The sequence below is a fragment of the Hoplias malabaricus genome, chromosome 3, assembly GCF_029633855.1.
Source record: "Hoplias malabaricus isolate fHopMal1 chromosome 3, fHopMal1.hap1, whole genome shotgun sequence".
Taxonomy (NCBI): domain Eukaryota; kingdom Metazoa; phylum Chordata; class Actinopteri; order Characiformes; family Erythrinidae; genus Hoplias; species Hoplias malabaricus.
In genome coordinates, this window is record NC_089802.1 from 45,751,384 (window position 1) to 45,772,320 (window position 20,937).

At 38.6% G+C, this 20,937-nt stretch overlaps 1 protein-coding gene across 3 annotated transcripts in view; it reads left to right on the plus strand.

The window, feature by feature from the left end:
* Positions 1 to 18,311, plus strand: part of LOC136690702 (potassium voltage-gated channel subfamily KQT member 2) — a 67,886-nt gene extending 49,575 nt beyond the window's left edge. Inside the window, exons 9-17 of one of the 3 annotated variants that reach the window (XM_066662667.1) lie at positions 1,290 to 1,358; positions 1,499 to 1,528; positions 2,271 to 2,497; positions 3,726 to 3,773; positions 7,388 to 7,496; positions 8,652 to 8,783; positions 9,764 to 9,859; positions 12,676 to 12,799; positions 13,741 to 18,311. In XM_066662667.1, coding sequence (XP_066518764.1) covers positions 1,290 to 1,358; positions 1,499 to 1,528; positions 2,271 to 2,497; positions 3,726 to 3,773; positions 7,388 to 7,496; positions 8,652 to 8,783; positions 9,764 to 9,859; positions 12,676 to 12,799; positions 13,741 to 14,466 — 1,561 coding nt within the window. In that variant the 3' untranslated portion in view covers positions 14,467 to 18,311. The remainder of the gene's footprint in view (positions 1 to 1,289; positions 1,359 to 1,498; positions 1,529 to 2,270; positions 2,498 to 3,725; positions 3,774 to 7,387; positions 7,497 to 8,651; positions 8,784 to 9,763; positions 9,860 to 12,675; positions 12,800 to 13,740) is intronic. The other 2 variants (XM_066662665.1, XM_066662666.1) reach the window with 2 other exon arrangements.
* Positions 18,312 to 20,937: the final 2,626 nt, after the last annotated feature.

Genomic DNA, 20,937 nt, shown 5'->3' on the forward strand with positions numbered 1-20,937 from the left:
GTGATTGATTCATGCTGAAAACACAATGAAATTGATCCACACATAGTCTCTAGCATTGCAGAGTTCTAAGTAATATTATATTCACAGTAGAATTTTCCTCTTATAATTTTGATAATGTACTGCTGTCGTTGTTCTCACTGCAGGGATGTTTTTCCGTTTCTTGATGGTGGTCTTGATGGTGGGAGTAGTCTCCAGAATCAGCTGTGCCTGGCTGAGAGACTAAAACTGTACCTCAACTTCACTATGATGCATTTGGTAGTTTAGAAAGTGCTGTGTTTACATCTGAGAAAGGCACATCAGTTTCAATGTCCCAGAAACACACAATTGCTTTCATGTGAAGTTTCCAGATGCCCCTCTTTTCATATGAGACCAATATAGGAGAAGGACATCTGGGGCTGTTCCTCACAGTTAAAACCTAATGTTCTAGAGGACTGAGCCTAGTTTAGTCTAATACTGAGAGACCCACAAACTGTTCAGGTAGGTGATACTTTGCCTGGGAGAAGTTTTTCGTAATTTATATTTTTTACCACCAGATGTAATATATGATTCTTATCTCAGATATTTTATTTTAAAATGCCATGTTTTTTGTTTTCAGTCGACATTTAAACAAGTGGCTGTAGACTATTGACCTTGTGCCATGGCTAAAACTCTCCCTCTCGCTCTATCTCCCTCTCACTTTCATCCTCTCAGATGAGGTCTGATTGAAGTATGACCTTTTTTGTTTTTATAGCACTGCAGCCAAAGGCCTTTCACTTTATGGGGCGGGCTGCAGCACCGCATACCCCTGACATTAACTCACAACTCCATCTCTCTGTTAACAGCTCTCAGAAAGAGCCAGCTTCCTGTGGTATAAACTCACACGTACAGTGCAGACACACACACACACACACATTTTCTCACCTCCATTTTACTATTCAGCATGAACCTTTAACACCTCAGATTGATTCCCTTCTTGCTTGCAAATCTGTACCTTGAGATGTACTGAGGATTTATTGTTTCTCGGCCTACTGCTGTGGCACAGTGCGTTCTGGCAGATATCTATCAGTTAACAGCAAACACCGTGGCAAAGTACCTCAATATTTACAGCTGACACTGTGAATTCTAAGCCTTCAGTAGGTCGCTGCTGCCCTTGAGACTATTGTTTTAAACCAGGCTGTGACTTGATGATCTGCAGTTCTGTGGGATTTCAGTAGTCACTTTACTCAATGATTCCATTCCATTCTTCTGAACATTAAGCTTGGTTTTGGTCATAATGTTTTGTAGTTAATGCATTTGTGTGTCTTTTTCAGACTCATTCCCCCTCTTAACCAGCTTGATCTGCTGAGAAACCTGAAGAGCAAATCTGGCCTCTCCTTTAGGTAAAAAAAAAAAGAATATATATATTAAACAAATAATAAAATATATTCATTTATCTCAACATCATGATCATATTTTTAAAAAGTTATATTCTTTTACAAATGCTGTTTTATATGTTTCAACTGGACATATTTATTTGCAGGAAGGAAACCCAGCCAGAGCCCTCCCCAAGGTAAGAGTAAACCTGCATTATTTAGAGAAGGGTTTTTTTTAATTAGTTTTTCTTTTATTGTTTTATTTTATTCTATACATCAATTTACAATCTACTTCTAACAAACTTTCTTAAAGCATATATTTAGTCTTACTGTAAATAATAATAATAAAGCATTATAATAATATCCTGGCCATCATTAATAAGCTCAGGGGCAGCACTGGGCCTTGCCTAGTGTACAAATATTTTACCACTGCAGTCCCAGTGCGTGATAGATGTTCATGGACATATTTTTTATATGCACGTGCTGGCTATGACCTTGTCCTTGTGCAAATGGATGTGTTGTGTGGTGCTTCCTGATGCTGCGTGCATTTGATGATGCCGATGACAGTCAACTCTGAACTCTCTAAACCAGTGTTTTTCAAACCAAATGAGCCATGTTTGGTTCTCCCTGGGAAATTCTTGGGGTCCCAAGATGAGAAATGTACCAAAACTAGTTAGAAGACAAAAATATTTAATAGAGAACAGTAAAACATTGACAGAACACAAACACATCAACAGTACATGTCACTGCATGTTGCTCCAGAATTAGTAAATTGAGATGAATATTATCTCATTAGATGAATATCTCGTGTCAAATGTCAAAAAAAGAACTACGCTAAATTTGTCTGCATCTTGATTTAGCTCCTTAACTTTAAGTCTCTTTCACATAACGTTCATTCCAGGTTATTTCCTAAGCTTTTAAAACTTTTGTCCTTCACAGTCAAAAGGTGAGTCTGAAAGAACGGGTATTCTCCAGTCCGAGGAGCTCGGGCACCAAGGGCAAGGGTTCACCCCAGAGCCAGCAGCCCTTGAGGCGCTCGCCCAGTGCAGATAACAGCATTGAAGACAGTCCTTCGAAAGTTCCCAAGAGCCTGAGTTTTAGTGATCGCAACCGAGCTCGACAAGCATTCCGCTTCAAAGGTGCAGCTTCACGCCAGAACTCAGAAGGTGAGGGAAGCTAAAGAAAATAAAGACATAATGATTCTTCAGCATCGCTGTGATTATTGTATGGTTTGTATGTGTAAACTGGTAAAAAGTGGAAAGTCTAGTTGAGTAGCCTTTGTTTTTATTATTTTAATTTGGCACCAGCTGAAATGTGTTTAACGATGGCGTACTGTGTGTGATTTCAGTGAGTGGTTGTGAGGCTTCCTGTTTGGTCTTAATAGTGCTATGTCTAAGCAGTTTTTAAATGATTTTATATTTTATCCAAGACCAGGTACCAGATTACAGTAATACATTTTGGCTTAATTGGAAGGACAGTATGTGAATTGGTATTTGACTAAATCCAGGCTAAACGGATGAGTTAAAACATCAGGATTCTTGTTCTTTTACCTGTGAGCTGATGCATGTTATTGTTGCTGAGTAACTTATTGTTTTATTGTGACAGATATATTTTTCTTTTCTGGCTGCTTTCATTTCTGGCTGCTTTTTTTGTAATTATTCTAATGGTTTTTGCATCATGTGTCTTTTTCACTCCTATATTTGTGCACATATTTTGAATTTGAGTGAAAGCACAGAAACTCTGGAGCCCAAAGTTAAGAATAACTAATTTGTTTGTAGACACAGGATATGTCTAAAATTCCCCAGACTCCTCCTGAATTAATTGTGACTCACAGATTGTATCATATAATTTTTATAGAAAGCACTACCAATAGAACTGTGTGCCCGGGAGCAATTGTACCAGAGCGTAAGGTCATAATACTCAATGCCAACCGTCAGCTAGAGGGGTATAAACCCCAGCAATATTCTGAAATCTAGTCCCCAGTTCCCAACTAGTTCCAACTCTAGTGCCCAGAGTTTGTGTGTTAATTGCAGTATTCCAAAAGATGTCATTAAAGCTTGTGCTCTGGTATCACTTTACAAAAGAGTGCATATTGGAGAAGCCCCAAAACTTTGTTTAATGATCAGATTGGGCAATAAAATAAATACAGTAATTAAATCAGTGACAGATCAATTTAAAATAATTCAGGTGATATGAATGTTTGTAGTCAGTCGTACATATTTCTTGTCTAGAAATGCATCTGTTTGGTTTTGGGAGGGCTCTGTTAATAGCACATTGTGTAAAGTGCAACCTATGTGTAATCTGTGTGTGATTGATTTTTTTCCCCCCGTTTTGAAATGAATCTGGATCCTGATGATGTCCTTTCCATTTCTCTGTTTAATGCTGATGCTAAAGTGCTGATTGAGATGCAGGCAGAAGATTTGAGGCAGAAGAGCTCCCCAGGTCAGGCAAACCAGATGGGTCTGGGCTCAATACAACTTCTACCCTTAAACTGACACCCTTCAAAATCGAACTAGCTTTAGTGGTAACATAGCTTCATGTCAGAACATACGCTATTGTCATCTTTGCCATTTGTTTTCTTCTTTTATATGTTGGCTATGAATGTGACATTTCTTTTTGTATTGGATTCTGGGTGCATTTAATCCTGGAGAACTCTCTGCCCTGTACATTTTTTTGTTTTCTTTTATCTAATAGGATATAGGGCGGCATGGTGGTACAACAGGTAGTGTCATTGTCACACAGCTCCAGGGTCCTGGGGTTGTGGGTTGGAGCCCTGCTCCAGGTGACTGTCTGTTTGAAGTTTGGTGTGTTCTCCTCATGTCAGCATGGGTTTCCTCACTTGGTCCAAAAAACAAAAACAAACGAAAAAAAACACATTGGTAGGTGGATTGGCAACTCAAAAGTGTCCATAGGTGTGTGTGAGTGTGTGTCTCACCCTATGATGGCCTGGTGCACCCTCCAGGGTGTGTTCCTGCCTTGTGCCCAGCGCTTCCGGTTAGGCTCCGAACCCACCGCCACCCTGAATTGGATAAGCACTTTAACAGAAAATGGATGAATGGATAATACTGTATACACACCCCATCTCAGAATGTGACTGTTAATGTCATGAAGTGTTGGTTAATGTGTTTGGGAAACAGGAAAACAGCAAAATATCAGAGTAGGGTGTACTCCAGGAACAGTGTTAACCACACCAGCCTTTTTCAGATAAAACTGGACATCTCTGCCATATCTGTTTAAACTAATTATATTTTTTATGTTCATAAAATTTTGGACAGTGCAATATTTGAAAAGCTGATCTATTTTATTTTTAGGTTCTTAGGTTATTATATTTCTAGCATATTAAAATATTCTAGCTGCAATGTTTAATGTAGCTGAGAATACTTGTGTGCTTGTTTGCTGTGTGGCTAATAGAACAAAATGAGTCTAATGAGTTGAATATTAATGAATAAGCACAAAGTAATAAAAATATACAAGATTATTCAAACTTGCCAGACCACCATTAGCTGCATGACTTTTTTCAGGCTAGTGTCTATATTTATTACAAGCAAATAAAAATAAACAAGAACATTTTTTAATGGAAATAATTGTTACCGTTCTGTTTGAATGTTAGTGTTTCTATGTAATTATTTGTAAATTTGCATTTGTTATTTTATTTAATTTTTCTTTCTTTACTTTGTGAAGAGTTTATAAATAAGTATAGAATTAGCAAAAAATTTTTTAATTATTTCAAACATCTATTCAATTATAGTTTTAGCTCAGCTCTGATTATATAAAATTATTTACTGTCCAAAATATCACTTTAAGGTTTTTTTTATGATTCATCCTTCAGTTTCAAAATCAACAGGGAGTTTACTGTTTCATCATCTCTCATTTTGTCTCCACTAACTCATGAAGAATGTGAATTTAAAATGAATTTGAACATTTTACACATGATGTCCATCAGTCCACCAGCATTCATTCTTTCATTTCAGTTTTTCTAACATTTCAAAATGTTAATACATAAGATGCTATCTTATGTTAGTACTTCCGTATTCTGTGTGATGTCTGGATTCTATGGAAATGTTACCCTCAAGATCCCAGATTATTTATATGACCCATGATTATCATCAAATGTAATGCAACTCTTTGTATTAAACATTTATTTGATGAAATCTAAAAGAAGAGGGTCCCTTTGAAGGCAAGTGTGAAAGATAATCTTGTGATCTTGAAGGTGCTTTTTTTAAAACATTTTTGTTACTTAAAGTAACAATTAAACTGTGATTGTATTTGTGTGCTATGCATTTGTTGATGGGTTATTTCATTGTATCTGTATCAAAAATGTCTGTTTTTTTTTTTGTTTGTTTTTGTTTTTTAAGATTTCTGAAGGTACAGCAATGCTTCAGCATATATATCATATGCTTTGATCATATATACTTTTGATAAAATTGACAATATCTGACATATTTTGGAGAAAAAATATTGACTGTGGTGTTATGTTGTTTGCATAAACCTTGCAACAGCTGTGTACACCTCTATTAGTTTTCTAGTCCACATGTTTCAGTAATGTCTCCTGTGGCATGTACATTTCATTTAAAACACACAACACATACTGCAATATCAGCATTGCGTTTATCATAAGGCACAATTTATAAAACACTTCAAATTTGCCAAATCTTCAGAGTTTTTATGCCTTATAGTTTCAATTCAATTTCCACTGAATCTCATTCTAGTGTTTTGCCTTGTTTTAGTTTCTCGATAGCCACCTTTTTAACCAGCATTTGTCATTTCTCTTCTTCAAACCTTTGCAGCAATTGAAGGGTTGATCAGTAAGACAATATCACCTGTCTGTTAGGGGTTGTGGCCACTAGAACAAGCTCCTTTTTTTGATGAACCCTAAGTGAAATAGCCACTAATAAGAGTGCATGGTTTTGTTCCAGACCCATTCCATAAGCACATGGCACATGGATCCATCATTACCATGATTCCAAGTCCATAGCCTTAAGCAGCTGGCAACCCTGCTCTGTTACCTGCATGTGAGGAAAACTGATTAGTTACAGAGTCCCTGCAACTTCTCACATAATGGGGCCTTCCAGTCAGCATCACAGAGCACTGAAACAAACAAACAAAAACAGCCATTTAGAGATTCATACATCACTTAGTTGGAGTCATTTAGGTTTTTGTACACTGTTGTCAGGCTCTGTGGTTTCGCTGGCATTGTTGGTATGGTTCTGCAGCTCACATGCTAGAACTGTGGTGACAAATGAGAAAAAGCATAGCCTAGAATTACTGCTTTAGCATGACAATCAACAGGGGAAATGGAAAAGAAAATGTTACAGACTAATACTTTAAATTCCCAAATTTTTAGCTCCATGAGCTGGTTAAGCACAATGGGGTCAGTAGTCGAAATCCATGTACTGGGCACTGGGCAAGCCAACAGTTGATGAGGGTGCTTAACAGGAAGATTTTTCCTGTTTTAGCATAATTAACTTTGGCTTCAGTGCCTTTCAGTTCCCCTCACATTGCCTAGCATTAAATAAAACAGATTTTGACTTACAGGTACTCTGCAAAGTGGAATCAAAGAAATCTATTCATTTGACATATCTTCTTCTCTCCATTTCTGTTTTCACAAAACCTTTCTTGTAGAGTGACTGCAATTCAAACTCTCATGGAGGCAGACTGTTAAAGTGCAACTTAATTGCCTTTCTTAATGACAGTGGAGCCAGATGCATAGAAAAAAATTCACTGCACATTTGCTGGCTCACTAATTCTGCTCTTTGGGCCACGGTTGTCTTAGTTAAACCCTAACTTCTCAATTCTGCCTTTCCCTGCCCCCCCCCTCCCCCCCTTTGCATTGAGCCACCCTGCAGTCACACGTCTGAGATGAGCACACTGCCCATTAACCTGCTCTAACCCAATGGGTATTAAACACTACACTGTCCTACTGAGCTATGCAAGTTAATGGCTGTGGCTGGCCTCTGCTTGGTTCCATCTCAGAGTGAAACAGCTAAACCCAAGTGAGGCTAAGGGGTGTGTTTACTAATGCCAAAGTCCTCCTGTGCCCATGTTGTGTTTTATAGAAGCCAGCCTGCCTGGAGAAGACATTGTTGATGACAATAAGAGCTGCCATTGTGAGTTTGTACCACAAGATTTAACACCAGGAATCAAAGTTACCATCCGAGCTGTGTGGTAAGCAACAAGGAGACGAGCACAGAATGTAAATCATAAAAACAGCACAGGTCTGCACTCTTAAGAAAAAGATCCTGAAAGGGTTATTTTGAGGGATTTTTATATATATTTTTTTAATTATTTAACCTTTAATTTAACAAGGCAAGTCACTAAGAACATGTGATGGCACAGAAAAACCACATCAGGTTTCCAAAATCATTTTTAGTGGCTTTTGTTTCAACATTTGCCATCTGACCTCACATCTGTAGAGCAGTGTCAGAGTAGGAAGAGAAGAAGTTACAAGAGAAACCCTAAAAAACAGTCATACATAATAAAAGTCATATTGAGTTTGTTGTCTTCTCTTCTTTTTTAAGTATTGGGGAAAACAATGAAATTATGGGAACGCTTAAGGGAATTAAATACCATCCACCAGTTGCTTTTTGTTCAATTACCAAGTTTAAAAATGAGTTCTTTTTAATTGAAGCACACTCTGATATCCAGCATTTTTGTCTGATATTCATTTTATATTGATATCAAATTTATATGGGTATCAAATTGGTGCTTAGACTTGGCATACTTTTTGGAAACTAAACTACTTTTTGTCACATACCAAAAAAAAAAAACATATATACTTTTAGCACTTTTATTATTAAGAGTGTATCACTCCTTTGATTGTATTCAATATTCATTCTAAATGTACCCAGTAAAATGCATCAGTTTACCATTAGCTTTGCATATACTATTAAAGCTATTTAACCCGTCCTCATATTTTTACATTTTTTAAATCTCTATGTCTCAGTTCCAGTTCCCTCAGGCAGGAATAGCAGAGCATTAAAGCAAATTAGGAACATATTGCAGGAGTAGAAACTGAGCCAATGGGAATTCTGTTGAGTTTTCGGGGTGACATTGGCTCAGTGGGTTAGGACAGCATGAGCCAAAGTGTGGTGGAGTTAGAAGGCTCTCTGTGTTGTCCTCTACCCCCTGTGTCTAGCATGACAGCCCTAATAAAGAGGAGGGACACTGCAGCACCATGAAGCTTAACCCAGTTTTTTTTTTTATTTCCTAAAACAGGTCAATGTTCTGCTAACACTACATTAAAGCTGATATACTGACAGTGTACTGTATGTGTTTTTGAGCTGTATTAATGTACACTATTCAAATTCTTTGTCTCTGCAGCATTATGAGGTTTATGGTGTCAAAGCGAAAGTTTAAGGAGAGTCTGCGGCCTTACGATGTGATGGATGTTATTGAGCAGTATTCAGCTGGACACCTAGACATGTTGGCCAGGATTAAAAACCTGCAGTCCAGGCAAGAGCTGACACAAAACGGCAATGTCCAAGGGGAGAGTTTCTCCCTTCTTTTTCATTTTCAGTCTTCTCTTTTTATTTCCTTCCCCTTCTCCTGCCCTCCCCTGCCCACCCAGCCATACATGCACACAGACACATGCCCAAACTAAACACGATTTCAGATTTCCCTTACTGTTGTATTACACTACAAATGTTCTTGCATGCCCTCCTCTTTGCGTCTATCCTGGTTTAATCATGGTTCCTCTGAACAGTGTGACATTGCATTCTTCACTCCTGTACACCATGCACTCACTTAGGTCAAAAAAAACTTCCCAGTCTTCCCAGTTTCATAGTGTTTGTTCAATATCATGATGTGGAGCAATTTGTCATTTTGAGGTGTTTTGTGTGCTTAACATTCACCCACCTTAGAAGGACTACACTGACAATTTCAGTACGTGTACAAGAATAGTATATAGTCAGTCTTGCTTTGAATGGACAAAACCAGTAGCGTAGGGAAACAGGAACTGAAACAAGTCTCAGCCTTCACAGTCTTATTTAACAGCAATTCCATTCAAACCCATCAATAAACACTATGCATATATATTGTTTTGTGATTTCTCCAGGTGATTCAATATATAACATTTGTAAATATATTCCTGCTTTGGAGCTTATGTATGATGTCAAGGCATACTTTCAGGTTAGAAGTCTTGCTCCAGTGTCATGGCAAGCGCTCACCATCAGTTACTTTAAGACCCGAAACCTATAAGAAACAACCGTTTGGCTGTTTACTCTGTAAAGTATGTCTGGAATATATTTTCTCCTATTTGTCTTAGTGTCTCTTTTCCTGTTGGAATTTTGTTTGTTTGGTTGGTTCATTGTATGTTTGTTTACCCCCCGCCCCCCACCCTCTGCGTGCTGATGTGCCCATGGCCCTGACGTTTGTGCTGGTCCGTGTCACGTCATTCTGCATTGTGCTGTCCTCTCCTCTATTTGCTTTGCCAGGATAGATATGATATTGGGTCCTCCGGGTCCCACCACTCCCCGCCATAAGAAGTATTCAACCAAAGGAACCAAAGAGTCGCCCCAGTTCTCACCTAGGTTAGGACGCACCAAACTGCATCTCTTGCTCATGTAGAGCTCTATTCTAATTTTTTCTGGGTGTGCTGGCCGGAAATGAAAGCAGCCTGTTTTTGTTTCAGACTACATGACTGCTAGAACATTGCTGCTGACTGCTCAGTTACCACAGACTGCGGAAACAGAGGCGTTAACCATTTTACAGTGCTGGATGGAGTAGGCTAAACCTATATCCCAGTAAGAGTATTGCTATTATTAGGGATACACATGAATATACATAAATAACTAAGTAATTTTCATATAGCACTGGAAGGACAGACCTCTGGCTTTTTGTAGAGCACTATGTATACCAGATAATTAATTTGTAGGTAAATAGATTAGTAGATTAAAATCAAGCATGTTTATAAGTTGACTGACATAATTTATATAATCTCAGAAAAGATGTGAAAAGCCATATTCACATGAGATTCCTTTTTCCGTGAGGAGCTGGTGTAATGTCATTTTACAATAAAATGTCAGTCGTGTTTTTGATGGAGTTTCACTAGATGAGAAATCCTGGTAAAAATAATAGAGATGAGAGCATAGATCATATACAGCAGAGCTACTGGAGTTTTTAGACTGTCACCACTGTTCTGAGAACAGCCTTCCCACAAACAATATCCATCCCTCAGCAACCTTCACACAATTATTATACCTGATGTAGACCGTATAATGGGAACTTAATGAGTAGGGTGCGCCTTCCTAACACTTATATGTAAGATGCTATTTTGCAGAAAACCTACCTACAGCTATATAGAGTGATCCTTTGGGTCCTGGGTCACTAATCTTATCCACAAAAGGCCAGTGTGGCTGCAGGTTTTCATTCCAGTTAAGCAGAGCACACCTGATTGTACTTGTTTAATCAACTAGTCTCCCCTCTAAAGAGTTAAACAGTGTTTGGTTGGAAAGAAAACCTGCAGCCACACCAGCCCTTTGTGGATAAGATTGATGATCCCTGCTTTAGATCATTTTGTGGATTTGAGCATGGTGCGTTGTTCAACCCCTGAGCATAGCCTTGTTCTTGAACCATACATTACATCACTAAAAGCCTCCTCCAGTGCCTTCATTCTTAAGAAAACCCACAAAAAATGTCTTCATCCCAGGATATGACGGAATATTCTGCCACATATCAATTTGCACAGGATTAATATAACCTGAGGTTATATTTACTGCTCCTTGTACAGTAGAAAGATTTAAACTGCTGAGATAATCTGGTAATTATTATTTTACACCATGTCCACAGGAAAAACTAATCCCATTCGACTTGGGCTTAAGCGATTTTGTCCTTCTAGAATTACAGTCCATGCAGTCAGTTAGGTCACTGCCCAGCCTTCCAGGTTTTACACTGTTATTGTAATATCATGATGTGGAGCAATTTTTCTTTTCACCTACAATAAAAGGACTTTACTAGTAGTCCAGTTTTGCTGCGACAGAATCTTTGACAAAGCCATTAGTGTAAGGAGGACGGAACATAGCCTTCACTCTTTCTTATTTTATAAATGTCTCCATTTTAGTCAACTCACTATGCTTTAGCCCTCCATACAGTCACTTAGCTCCAAATTTGTCTTAGTGAAATAAATGTTATGTTTCTGTTCTGTAGCTAATCAATATAAATATAGTCTCAACTTCCTGGTTTAACTTAGAAGTCATTGACAAAATCTTAATTCCCTGAATGTCCTTTGTTGTAACTGAGCATGTCATTAATCTATGTTTCCCATGCACACTTAATCCCCCACACATGGATAACTGACACTCCACAGTTAGAGCAGGGTTTGTAAATATCAGGCACCACACAGGTAAGTAACAGTAGCTGAACAAAAACAGGTTGAAGCTGGTTTGCTTGCATCGCTGTATGAATTGTACAATCTGGACCGAGCAAAATGCAGCCGAGGTGCCTATGACCAAGTAGTTTTATAATTTCAGCAGTGCTTTTTTACTTATGCATGCTGGCATGACATAATACATGGGCATGCCACATAATGCACAAAGAGCGTTGTAGAATGCCAGAGTATCAGGCATATGTAGGAAAGCTTTTTTTTTTCTTCTTCTTTTTTTCTTTTTTCTTTCATTTTTTTGTGTTATTTATCTGTTTTTTTGTTCATTCGTTGGGTACTTCAATAAAAGTTGGTGCTTCAATATACTGCTTGAAGCAAACTCTCAAAGTAGTGGAACAGGGAATGTTTTGGGCAAATTTTACATGCAGTCTGTCATTTTGAATAATGTGTCAAAGACATTATTTAAATAAAATACAGCGTAGGATTTGCCTAGTGTCTCGTGTATATATGTATATTTATGAAGGTCATAAATACATATACCCAAATTCATATCTTGTATATGAATTTTATTATTAGTAGGATACTTAGATTCAGTAGAGTAGAAAATATCATAATTTTGCAACTTTACTGACACATTGTTCAAATGCTACTAAATGCTCTTAAATGCAGATATTAAGATTTAGTCCTTCTGGTGGGCCTGGCTCTCTTTTGTCCATCTCTCTCTCTATCTGGACACACCTCTTCATATCATACCTCACCATTCTGCATGCTCTCTTTCACCTCCACGATTATCTGCACCTTGCAGAGAGGTAGTGCAGGAGTGTGGGATCTTCTGTTGTCTCTTATCTCCTCCTATTCTACTTTTCTGTACATAACTGTTTGGATTTTTTTTGTTTCACCCTTAACACATTTCAAAAATGCTTCTTATTTTTGCACAGTTCTTCCAAGTATTACTAATACACTTTCATTGGATATTGAATTATATGCTATATTCTAGATGTTGTCTCTCTATGCTGTGATTGGTAGAGTGGACCAGATTGTGGGTAGAGGTGCTCCCATCACAGACAAGGACCGCCCTAAAAGCACCACAGAAGCAGAGATCACAGAGGACCCCAGTATGATGGGAAGACTTGTGAAAGTAGAGAAACAGGTCACTAAACTTTATGAAGATGAGCTTGACAACGCTGATGGTTTTAGGCAGAATTTGAATTCTGGATTTTGGAGGAGCTTCACAGTGGCGGTAGCTACATAAATTAAGTGTATGCTTCGGTGAACAGAAGTTTAAACCTTATTAGATGTATTTGCCTATATTCAGCAAGCAATAACACACTGTGTCTGACATTATCAGAAAACCACATAATACAGAGCACGCAATGCAGTTTTATGTTAATGTTAGTCCCTACTTTTATTCTCTGGTCAATTCAAGACTACATGTAAATTGGTGTGCTACAATATGCACATAAAAATATAGACTATATTATTACTTTTTGGGATACAGAAAACCTAGGGCACATTGATTTATGTCCACATGCTCATTTTGAGGGCTCATAAGCTAATGATGATATAAAAGTTCACTTAATTAATGTATTTATGTTCTTATAAGCTTAGGAGCATACTTAGTTTTAGATAGTTTTGATATAAGATTTATATCAGTGATAAGATTAAAAACAATGAGATGTGAAATGAATAGAATTGATTATCTCATTACAATGTCACATGACAATGGGTGAGATATATTAGGCAGTGAGTGGACAGTCAGTTCTTGAAATTCATTTGTTGAAAGCAGAAAAAACTGGCGAGTGTGAGGACTTGAGCCACATTAACAATGACCAAATTATGATGAATGCGGCAAAACAATGCAGCACTATTTGGATCTAATCAAATTCACTAAGCTACTTTACTTGCAATTGACTTTTCAGTCTCTTCCTAATATATCCCACCCATCGACAGGTGCTATTGTAACAACATAATGTCATTCATTTCACTTTTATTGTTTTTATTGTAAATTAAAAAGATGATTCATTGAATTAGTCATTTTATGCCATCTTGAAACTAAGGCAGCATGTTTGGCTAACCCTGCTCCTCCAACAGGTGATGTCCATGGAAAGGAAATTGGATTTCCTAGTGAATGTCTACATTCAACGAATGGGAATCCCGCAGTCTGAAACAGATGCATACTTTGGGTCCAAGGAGCCTGACCCAGCCCCACCATATCATAGCCCCGTTGACCACATGGAGAAGTCCGGTTCCATTACTAAAATCATCCGCTCCAACAGTGCCGCTGGCCAGAAGAACTTTGACCCACCTCCCTCCAACCACTGCCATCCCTCCACCTCCTGGCATCCTCACGCCCTTCCTGAACCCCCGCCTCGCAGCCAGGGCACCTCCCCCGTAGGGGACCCCTCTTTGGTACGTATCCCACCTCCACCGGCCCACGAGCGCTCTTCTGGTGGACACAACGGCACATCCCGAAGTGGTGGGCAGCACCACTCTCGTGGGAGTGGGCTGGACGAGGGTAAGCCTGGAGCCTTGTCCCAACACCAGGCTGGTGCTGAGAGCGACACCTCCATATCCATCCCCTCGGTGGATCACGAGGAGCTGGAGCGCTCCTTCAGCGGCTTCAGCATCTCCCAGTCAAAGGAGAACCTGGACTTTCTCAACAATGCTTACTTCAGCGGAGTGGCACGCTCTTCTAAAGTCAGACCCTACATTGCAGAGGGAGAGTCCGATACAGACTCTGACCTCTGTGCCCCTTCACCTCACTCTGCCACCGGGGAAGGAGCTTACGGGGACAGGGGTTGGTCTGGCTCTAAGTAAGCCTAGAAGAAAGCTTTCAGAGTGAGATTCAACCACTGTGGATGGCAGCCTTTGAAGCCAAATGGGAGACTTGGCAAAAAAAGCTGTATTTGTCATCTTTAAAATCAGTGCTATGTCAGATACAGCTTAAAAATCCAGTACCAGGATCTTGGTGGTCAATCCATCCAGCAAAACTTGGAACTTTCTGGTACTTAAAAACTACCTGGACACCTTAAAATGGTACGTAGGGTTACCTCTAAAGGTGCCATCAGTCATTTCGTCTTTTGAAAGACAAGCATCTGTTCATCAGCCATTTCACATTTCTCCTAAACACAAAACAAAAATCAGAAAAGCAAAGGAAAGACCAGACGGTTGAAAAGAGCCAAGAAAAAAGTCATGGTATGTCTTCACTTTCAAGCACATACTATTCGAAACAAAAACACATACATTCATTAATGTGTCCATCCCTCCAGCTAATGTTTGTCACTCATACACAGGTGGTGTATTCAGTCTGTTTTATGCTGAGATGTGAGGGGTTCCACTTCGTTCACATAAGCCCCTGAATGTATTTCACAACAGCTCAAAAACTTACCAGAACCAGATTTCTACTTTCATTATGCCACCTTAATATTATCCTTAGGAACGATATCACATTGTACTCCTCTAGAAAACATAAGAGTTTCACTTTAATTATATATGAGAGGTACACTATCACAAGGTAGTAAGATAGGTACACTGTCTCAAGTTTACAGGAGTTTTTAATCTAAGCCCTAGTTTTAATAATTTGCATGAATTACGTAAAATTTAAAAGGGATGTATGTTTGCAATTTTTTTCATATTACAAACTGCTATGGCATTGAGGAAGCAGCAAGAAAAAGCTTGATATTTTTATGCAGACTACTTCTTATTTTCAAAAAGAGATGCTCTAAAGCAACTCTAAATATAATGTGTATAATCATTTACCATAAGTTTAAAGACCTCTTCAAGGCTTCTACAAATGAAGATTCATGTTTCACAGACACATCATTTTCTCCTCTGTGTATAAAAATGGAACATTACAAGCCCCAGGATTTATCTAAATATTTTTATTATTGTTAATAATATCATTACTATTATTATAATTAATTGACAGATTTATTTTAACCTTGAAATCAGCTTTTTAAAAATGTTTATCCAGACGGTTTAGGCAGTTTATGTTTAGGCACTTCAGAGACATACACATTTACTGTATACATATGGCTGTAGTATGGCCATACGTACTGAATACCCAGAGCCATAAGCATAAAACAGCCCTGTACTTTCCACTTGTGCTAATCTTGCACAATTGTAAGGATGCAAATGCACAAATTTGTATTTGACATAAGGGATCGCCCATTCCCCAACTGCACTCTGGATTTTCTTCCAGTTTATGCAACTACAGTGTCTTTTCAATTTACACAAGATATATCACTGCATTTATCAATGCTGCATTATCACAAATGTCAACATGTTTGGACTCTTCTTTAAACATTTGAGATACCCGCTGGTTGGATGTTATATAATGACGGGAGTATGTCATTGGAATCTTGTCTTGTAATGAGAACATGGATTGTCATGGTCTCAGAATTCATCAGCAGTGAATAACAAGTGCTAAAACTTGGATTCAAACCTGAATTCCAACACCATTTCTTACCTTTTATATCTCATGTAAGATCTGGTTCACACAGAAATTTCTAACCTGTGATGTACAATGCATCTCTCAATGTCGAACCTCTGTTAGGTTTCTCGAGTGCACGTTCCACAAAGTGCATCTCCAAAGAGCACAGTTTAGTTTGCACCATTTTGTCTTCCATGTGGCTTGTGTTTATGAATTATATTTGATAGACGCCTGGAAAAAAAAACCTTTATCTCTGTTGTAAAGACTTCATCACAGGCAGCGGCTTCTGGAGCCAAGAACATTTAGTAAAATCTGCCACAGCAGTAAAGGGACTAGTTAATTTGAGGCATACTTAATAAGTTTCACTCTCATAGAACATATTGTGAAAGAAAGGGAATGCAGGCCTTAACCTACAGATGCATAAGGAATGCTTAAGTGTCCATTAAGAAAGAGCAACAGATTGTTGTAAAACCATGTATAAAGCTCAAAAGCATTTTGAGCACACAGACACAAGTCTGAAAGGTGTCTGGGTGTGTTATACACCTTAGGAATATCCATCATAGTCAATGACTTGTGTTTTTTATTGCATATCTTCATATCATCACAGCTGCCTTGCTTGGTTTGAAGAAAAAAAATTATTTGATTTTTTTCCAAAGAATATACTGTAATTTGCTAATTTGCCTTGGATGTTAAAGATAACGCAGACGCAAAGTTTTGTCCATGTTTTCTGTTATGTATAAGTGTCCTCTCACTGCAAAACCTGTTTTTAACACACAATGTGCTTGTGAATGTATTCTTAATGCTGTCACACCAATACACACAGAGAGAGAAACACACACACACACACATACACAGTTGTTTTCATTTGAGAGGAATATTAATCCACTCTCAAGGGTATAAATATCTTCACTGTAGGACTGGCAGACATAGACAGCCATGGTTCTTACAGCTCACAAATTTACTGCAGTTAGATTGTAAGGAATAAAATAGGAATATACACTGTATTGCAAAAAGTATTCACCCACCCATCCAAATCATTGAATTTAGGAGTTCCACTCACTTTCCTTAGCCACAGGTGTGTAAACCCAAGCATCTAGGCCTGCAGACTGCTTCTACAAACATTTGTGAAAGAATGGGTCACTCTCTGATATAGTGATAGGATGCCACCTGTGCAAGTCCAGTCGTGAAATTTCCTCACTACTAAATATTTCACAGTCAACAGTCTGTGGTATTATAACAAACTGGAAGCGATTGGGAACTACAGCAACTACAGCCACGAAGTGGTAGTCCACATAAAATGACAGAGTGGTGTCAGGTTATGCTGAGGTGCATAGAGCGCAGAGGTCACCAACTTTCTGCAGAGTCAATCGCTACAGACTTGCTAACTTCATGTGGCCTTCTAATTAGCTCAAGAACAGTGCATAGAGAGTTTCATGGAATGGGTCACCAAGCGCAATGCAAAGTATCAGATGCAATGGTGTAAAGCATATCCCACTGGACTCTAGAGAAGTGGAGATATGTTCTTTGTAGTGACCAATCACGCTTCTCTGTCTGGCAATCCAATAGATGAGTCTTGATGGTTTGGCGGTTTACAGGAAAACAGTACTAGTCTGACTGCATTGTGCCAAGAGATTATGGTGTGGGGTTGTTTTTCAGGAGTTGGGCTCAGCCTCTTATTTCCAGTGAAAGGAACTCTTAATGCTTCAGCATACCAAGAGATTTTGCACAATTTCATGCTCCCGACTTTGTGGGAACAGTTTCGGGATGGCCCCTTCCAGTTCCTACATGACTGTGCACCAGTGCATAAAGCAAGGTCCATAAAGACATGGGCGAGCGAGTTTGGTGTGGAAGATCATGACTGGCCTGCAAACGAGCCCTGACCTCCACCCTATTAGAACACTTTTGGGATGAATTAGAGCAGAGCCAGGCTTTCTTGCACAACATCAGTGTCTGGCCAAATGCGCTTTCGGAAGAATGGGCAGAATTCCCATAAACACGCTCCTAAACCTTGTGGAAATCTTCCCAGAGGAGTTGAAGCTGTTATAGCTGCAAAGGGTGGGCCAACATAATATTAAACCTGATAGATTATGAATGGGATGATTGGCAATATAGTGTATATATTCCACACTGGCTTCTGAGGCATATGGATTTATCATGTTACATGTGCCTAAATTGTTGCATATTTGCACCTCATGAGCTCTTTGAAGGTGTCCTTGAAATAAAAATAAAGCTCACACTCGAAAAGGTGCAGTGTGATTAAAAGCTCCATTATAATATCACTGCATCTCAGAACACGACTGTCTATCTCTGTCAAAGCCGGAAAACACACAGGACTCTGCAGACGACAGATACAGAGATAGAGCAATATGTCACGCATGTCATGTATCCTGCAAGCCTTATGTTTTCTTTTCTACTCGTGCCCAAGTGGCGATTACATGATTTATGTTTACATTTCTTTTAAAACAGCCAAGCTTTCAGCAGAATAAAACACTTTGTTGTCTTTGCAAAGTCTGTAAATTTGATGCAGTTTTTTTTAAGACGCCACAGCGATGTTTACATTGTGTTGATGATTCTGTCAAATCCATGATTGTTTTCCACAAAAAAAGGCACTATTTTGTTTTTCTCTGAGGGAAAAATGCTTGCCAGCATGTTTTAAACCGCTGAATACCATAAATATAGCTTTTGATTCTCATGTAGCATATCCCTTGTGTAGTCACTCAATTCCATGGATCCATGGGAACTGTATAATAAACTTTGTATTATTAGATTGGGTTATCGCTGCTTTGTGTTATTGCACATTTCAGTGTGTTGTCTGATGTGAAGCGGGCAAAATTAATACAAGGTTAGGGTAAATTACTCTCTTAATGCATTGTCAGGGCTGGCCTATTTAATCTGAACAATCTGGTATTTATTCATTTATTCATTCATTCATTCATTCGTGTTCTGTAAGCACTTCATTCAAATCACGGTCATGGTGGGTCAAGACCCTACCTGAAATCACTGGATGCAAAGCAGAAACACACACTGACAATAAAAAAAAAATGCTCTGTGATAAATTTGCAAGAAGAGGCTGATGAATATACATGATACATTTGATAAATCATCTCCGATCTCAACTACAAGAATCTCTCCATCACTTTTTAGGCCACATGCTTTACTGCTATAGTTGATTTCAGTTCTTTTGCACTATTTTCAGCAGCAAGGAAACCTTAGTGCCCTGTAGGCCTTCAGAGAAGCCCTGATGTTTCCTCCAGAATAAAAAATGTTCAGTGGTGGCTGAAACCAGTCATTCTGAACAGGGCTGTTTAGACAGGGGGAGAACCCTGCTGTGATGTTTGCATGTCACAGACTTTTCATTAAAACCCTAGGACTGTGGTAATGTGTGGTGAAGGAGTATAATATGTTCCCCTAAGGCATAGCTCAAACTCTTACAGTTCACCAAGATCACCATGGAGCTCTGATATATACCTCTATTGTTACACAGAGTTTCTGCCTAGTGGACACTTATAGAACTGTACAGGGTTAAAATTACAATTGGTTATTACATGTAACTCTGCTGACTAGGCCAGCATTAATTTTTACAGAGAACAGAACTGACACAGATTAAAGGGAGACAGGTAATTTAACAGAGTGCAGCTACATGTCCTGATGCTCCAGGGTTTGATTGTTTCTATGCGTGTTTTCTCGGTATGAGTTATGCAGAGCTGAGTGAACACAGAAGCCGAGCTGTCCTTCACACATCCACAGAGGAAAGCTGGAATGGTCATTATCGATGTTTAGTTTTATGCTCTGGTTCACTGTGAGTCCCACAGGTAATGTGCTTTTGAGAAACCAGAGAACACATATTGACATGCGACACTTTCTTTTTTTATCTTTGTCCTTTTATCCTTGTCCTTTCACTTTACAGCTTCATCCATCAAGAAAAAGCTTTTCTCTCTATCTGCAACAGAGGAGCCCTTCCTTACTGATTCGTACAACACTGTTGTTTACAGGGTTTAAACAGAAGCAGTGCAGCTTGAACTTGTATTCCCATTAACAGCAACGTGGGCTTGGTCTTTCTTAGCAGTAAAGATAAATTGGAAAAGTACACAATGAATTCAAATAAAAAGCTGGTGTTCTCAGAACAGTGGAGAACCAAGAGTTGCAGAATGTCTAGCTAAATTTAATGAACTTTGTGAAATCATATCCATCCAGATTTCACTGAATGCCAGAGTCCTGAACAGAATGGAAGCAGCTGCGATAATGGGGATACGGTAAAAACTGGTCTTATATTCGGTTGTTGATATTTGTGAACTGTTGTGTTAAATATGTGTTAAAGTTCATTAAATGGTGCTCTCAGGTTTGTGAACTGTATTATACATAATGTATAATGTGTCAATGCAGTTTCTTTATTGAACCATATGGCACAGTTGTTTGCAGGTTTTAAAAAGAGTCAGTGTACTTACTCTTGCTTTCATATTTACAGTGCTGTTGCTTCCATCTCTCAGGTTGTAGGAGTTAAAGTGTTTGTCGTATTAGTATATAGTTATTATTCAGATAGATGATGCTGTGATTGTACATTAGAGCACAAAGGCACTTCAGATAAAAGAGTGCATGATGACAGCTTGCACGGCTTTGGCTTTTAGAATCAAGATCATCATAAAGAACTATGGTCAAGCACTTAATAATAAATTGTCACAATTACATGTCCTGCTTACTCCAACTGAGGTTAAAAAGAAATGCCGCTGAAATGCATGAGGGGAGGAAATAGGTTAAAGCCAACAGCAATTCAATTACTGCATTTTTATCACTGGTGCACTGTAGCATTAGATCTGAATACAGTAAAAGATGTCTTCTACAGGCTAATTACACTAGGA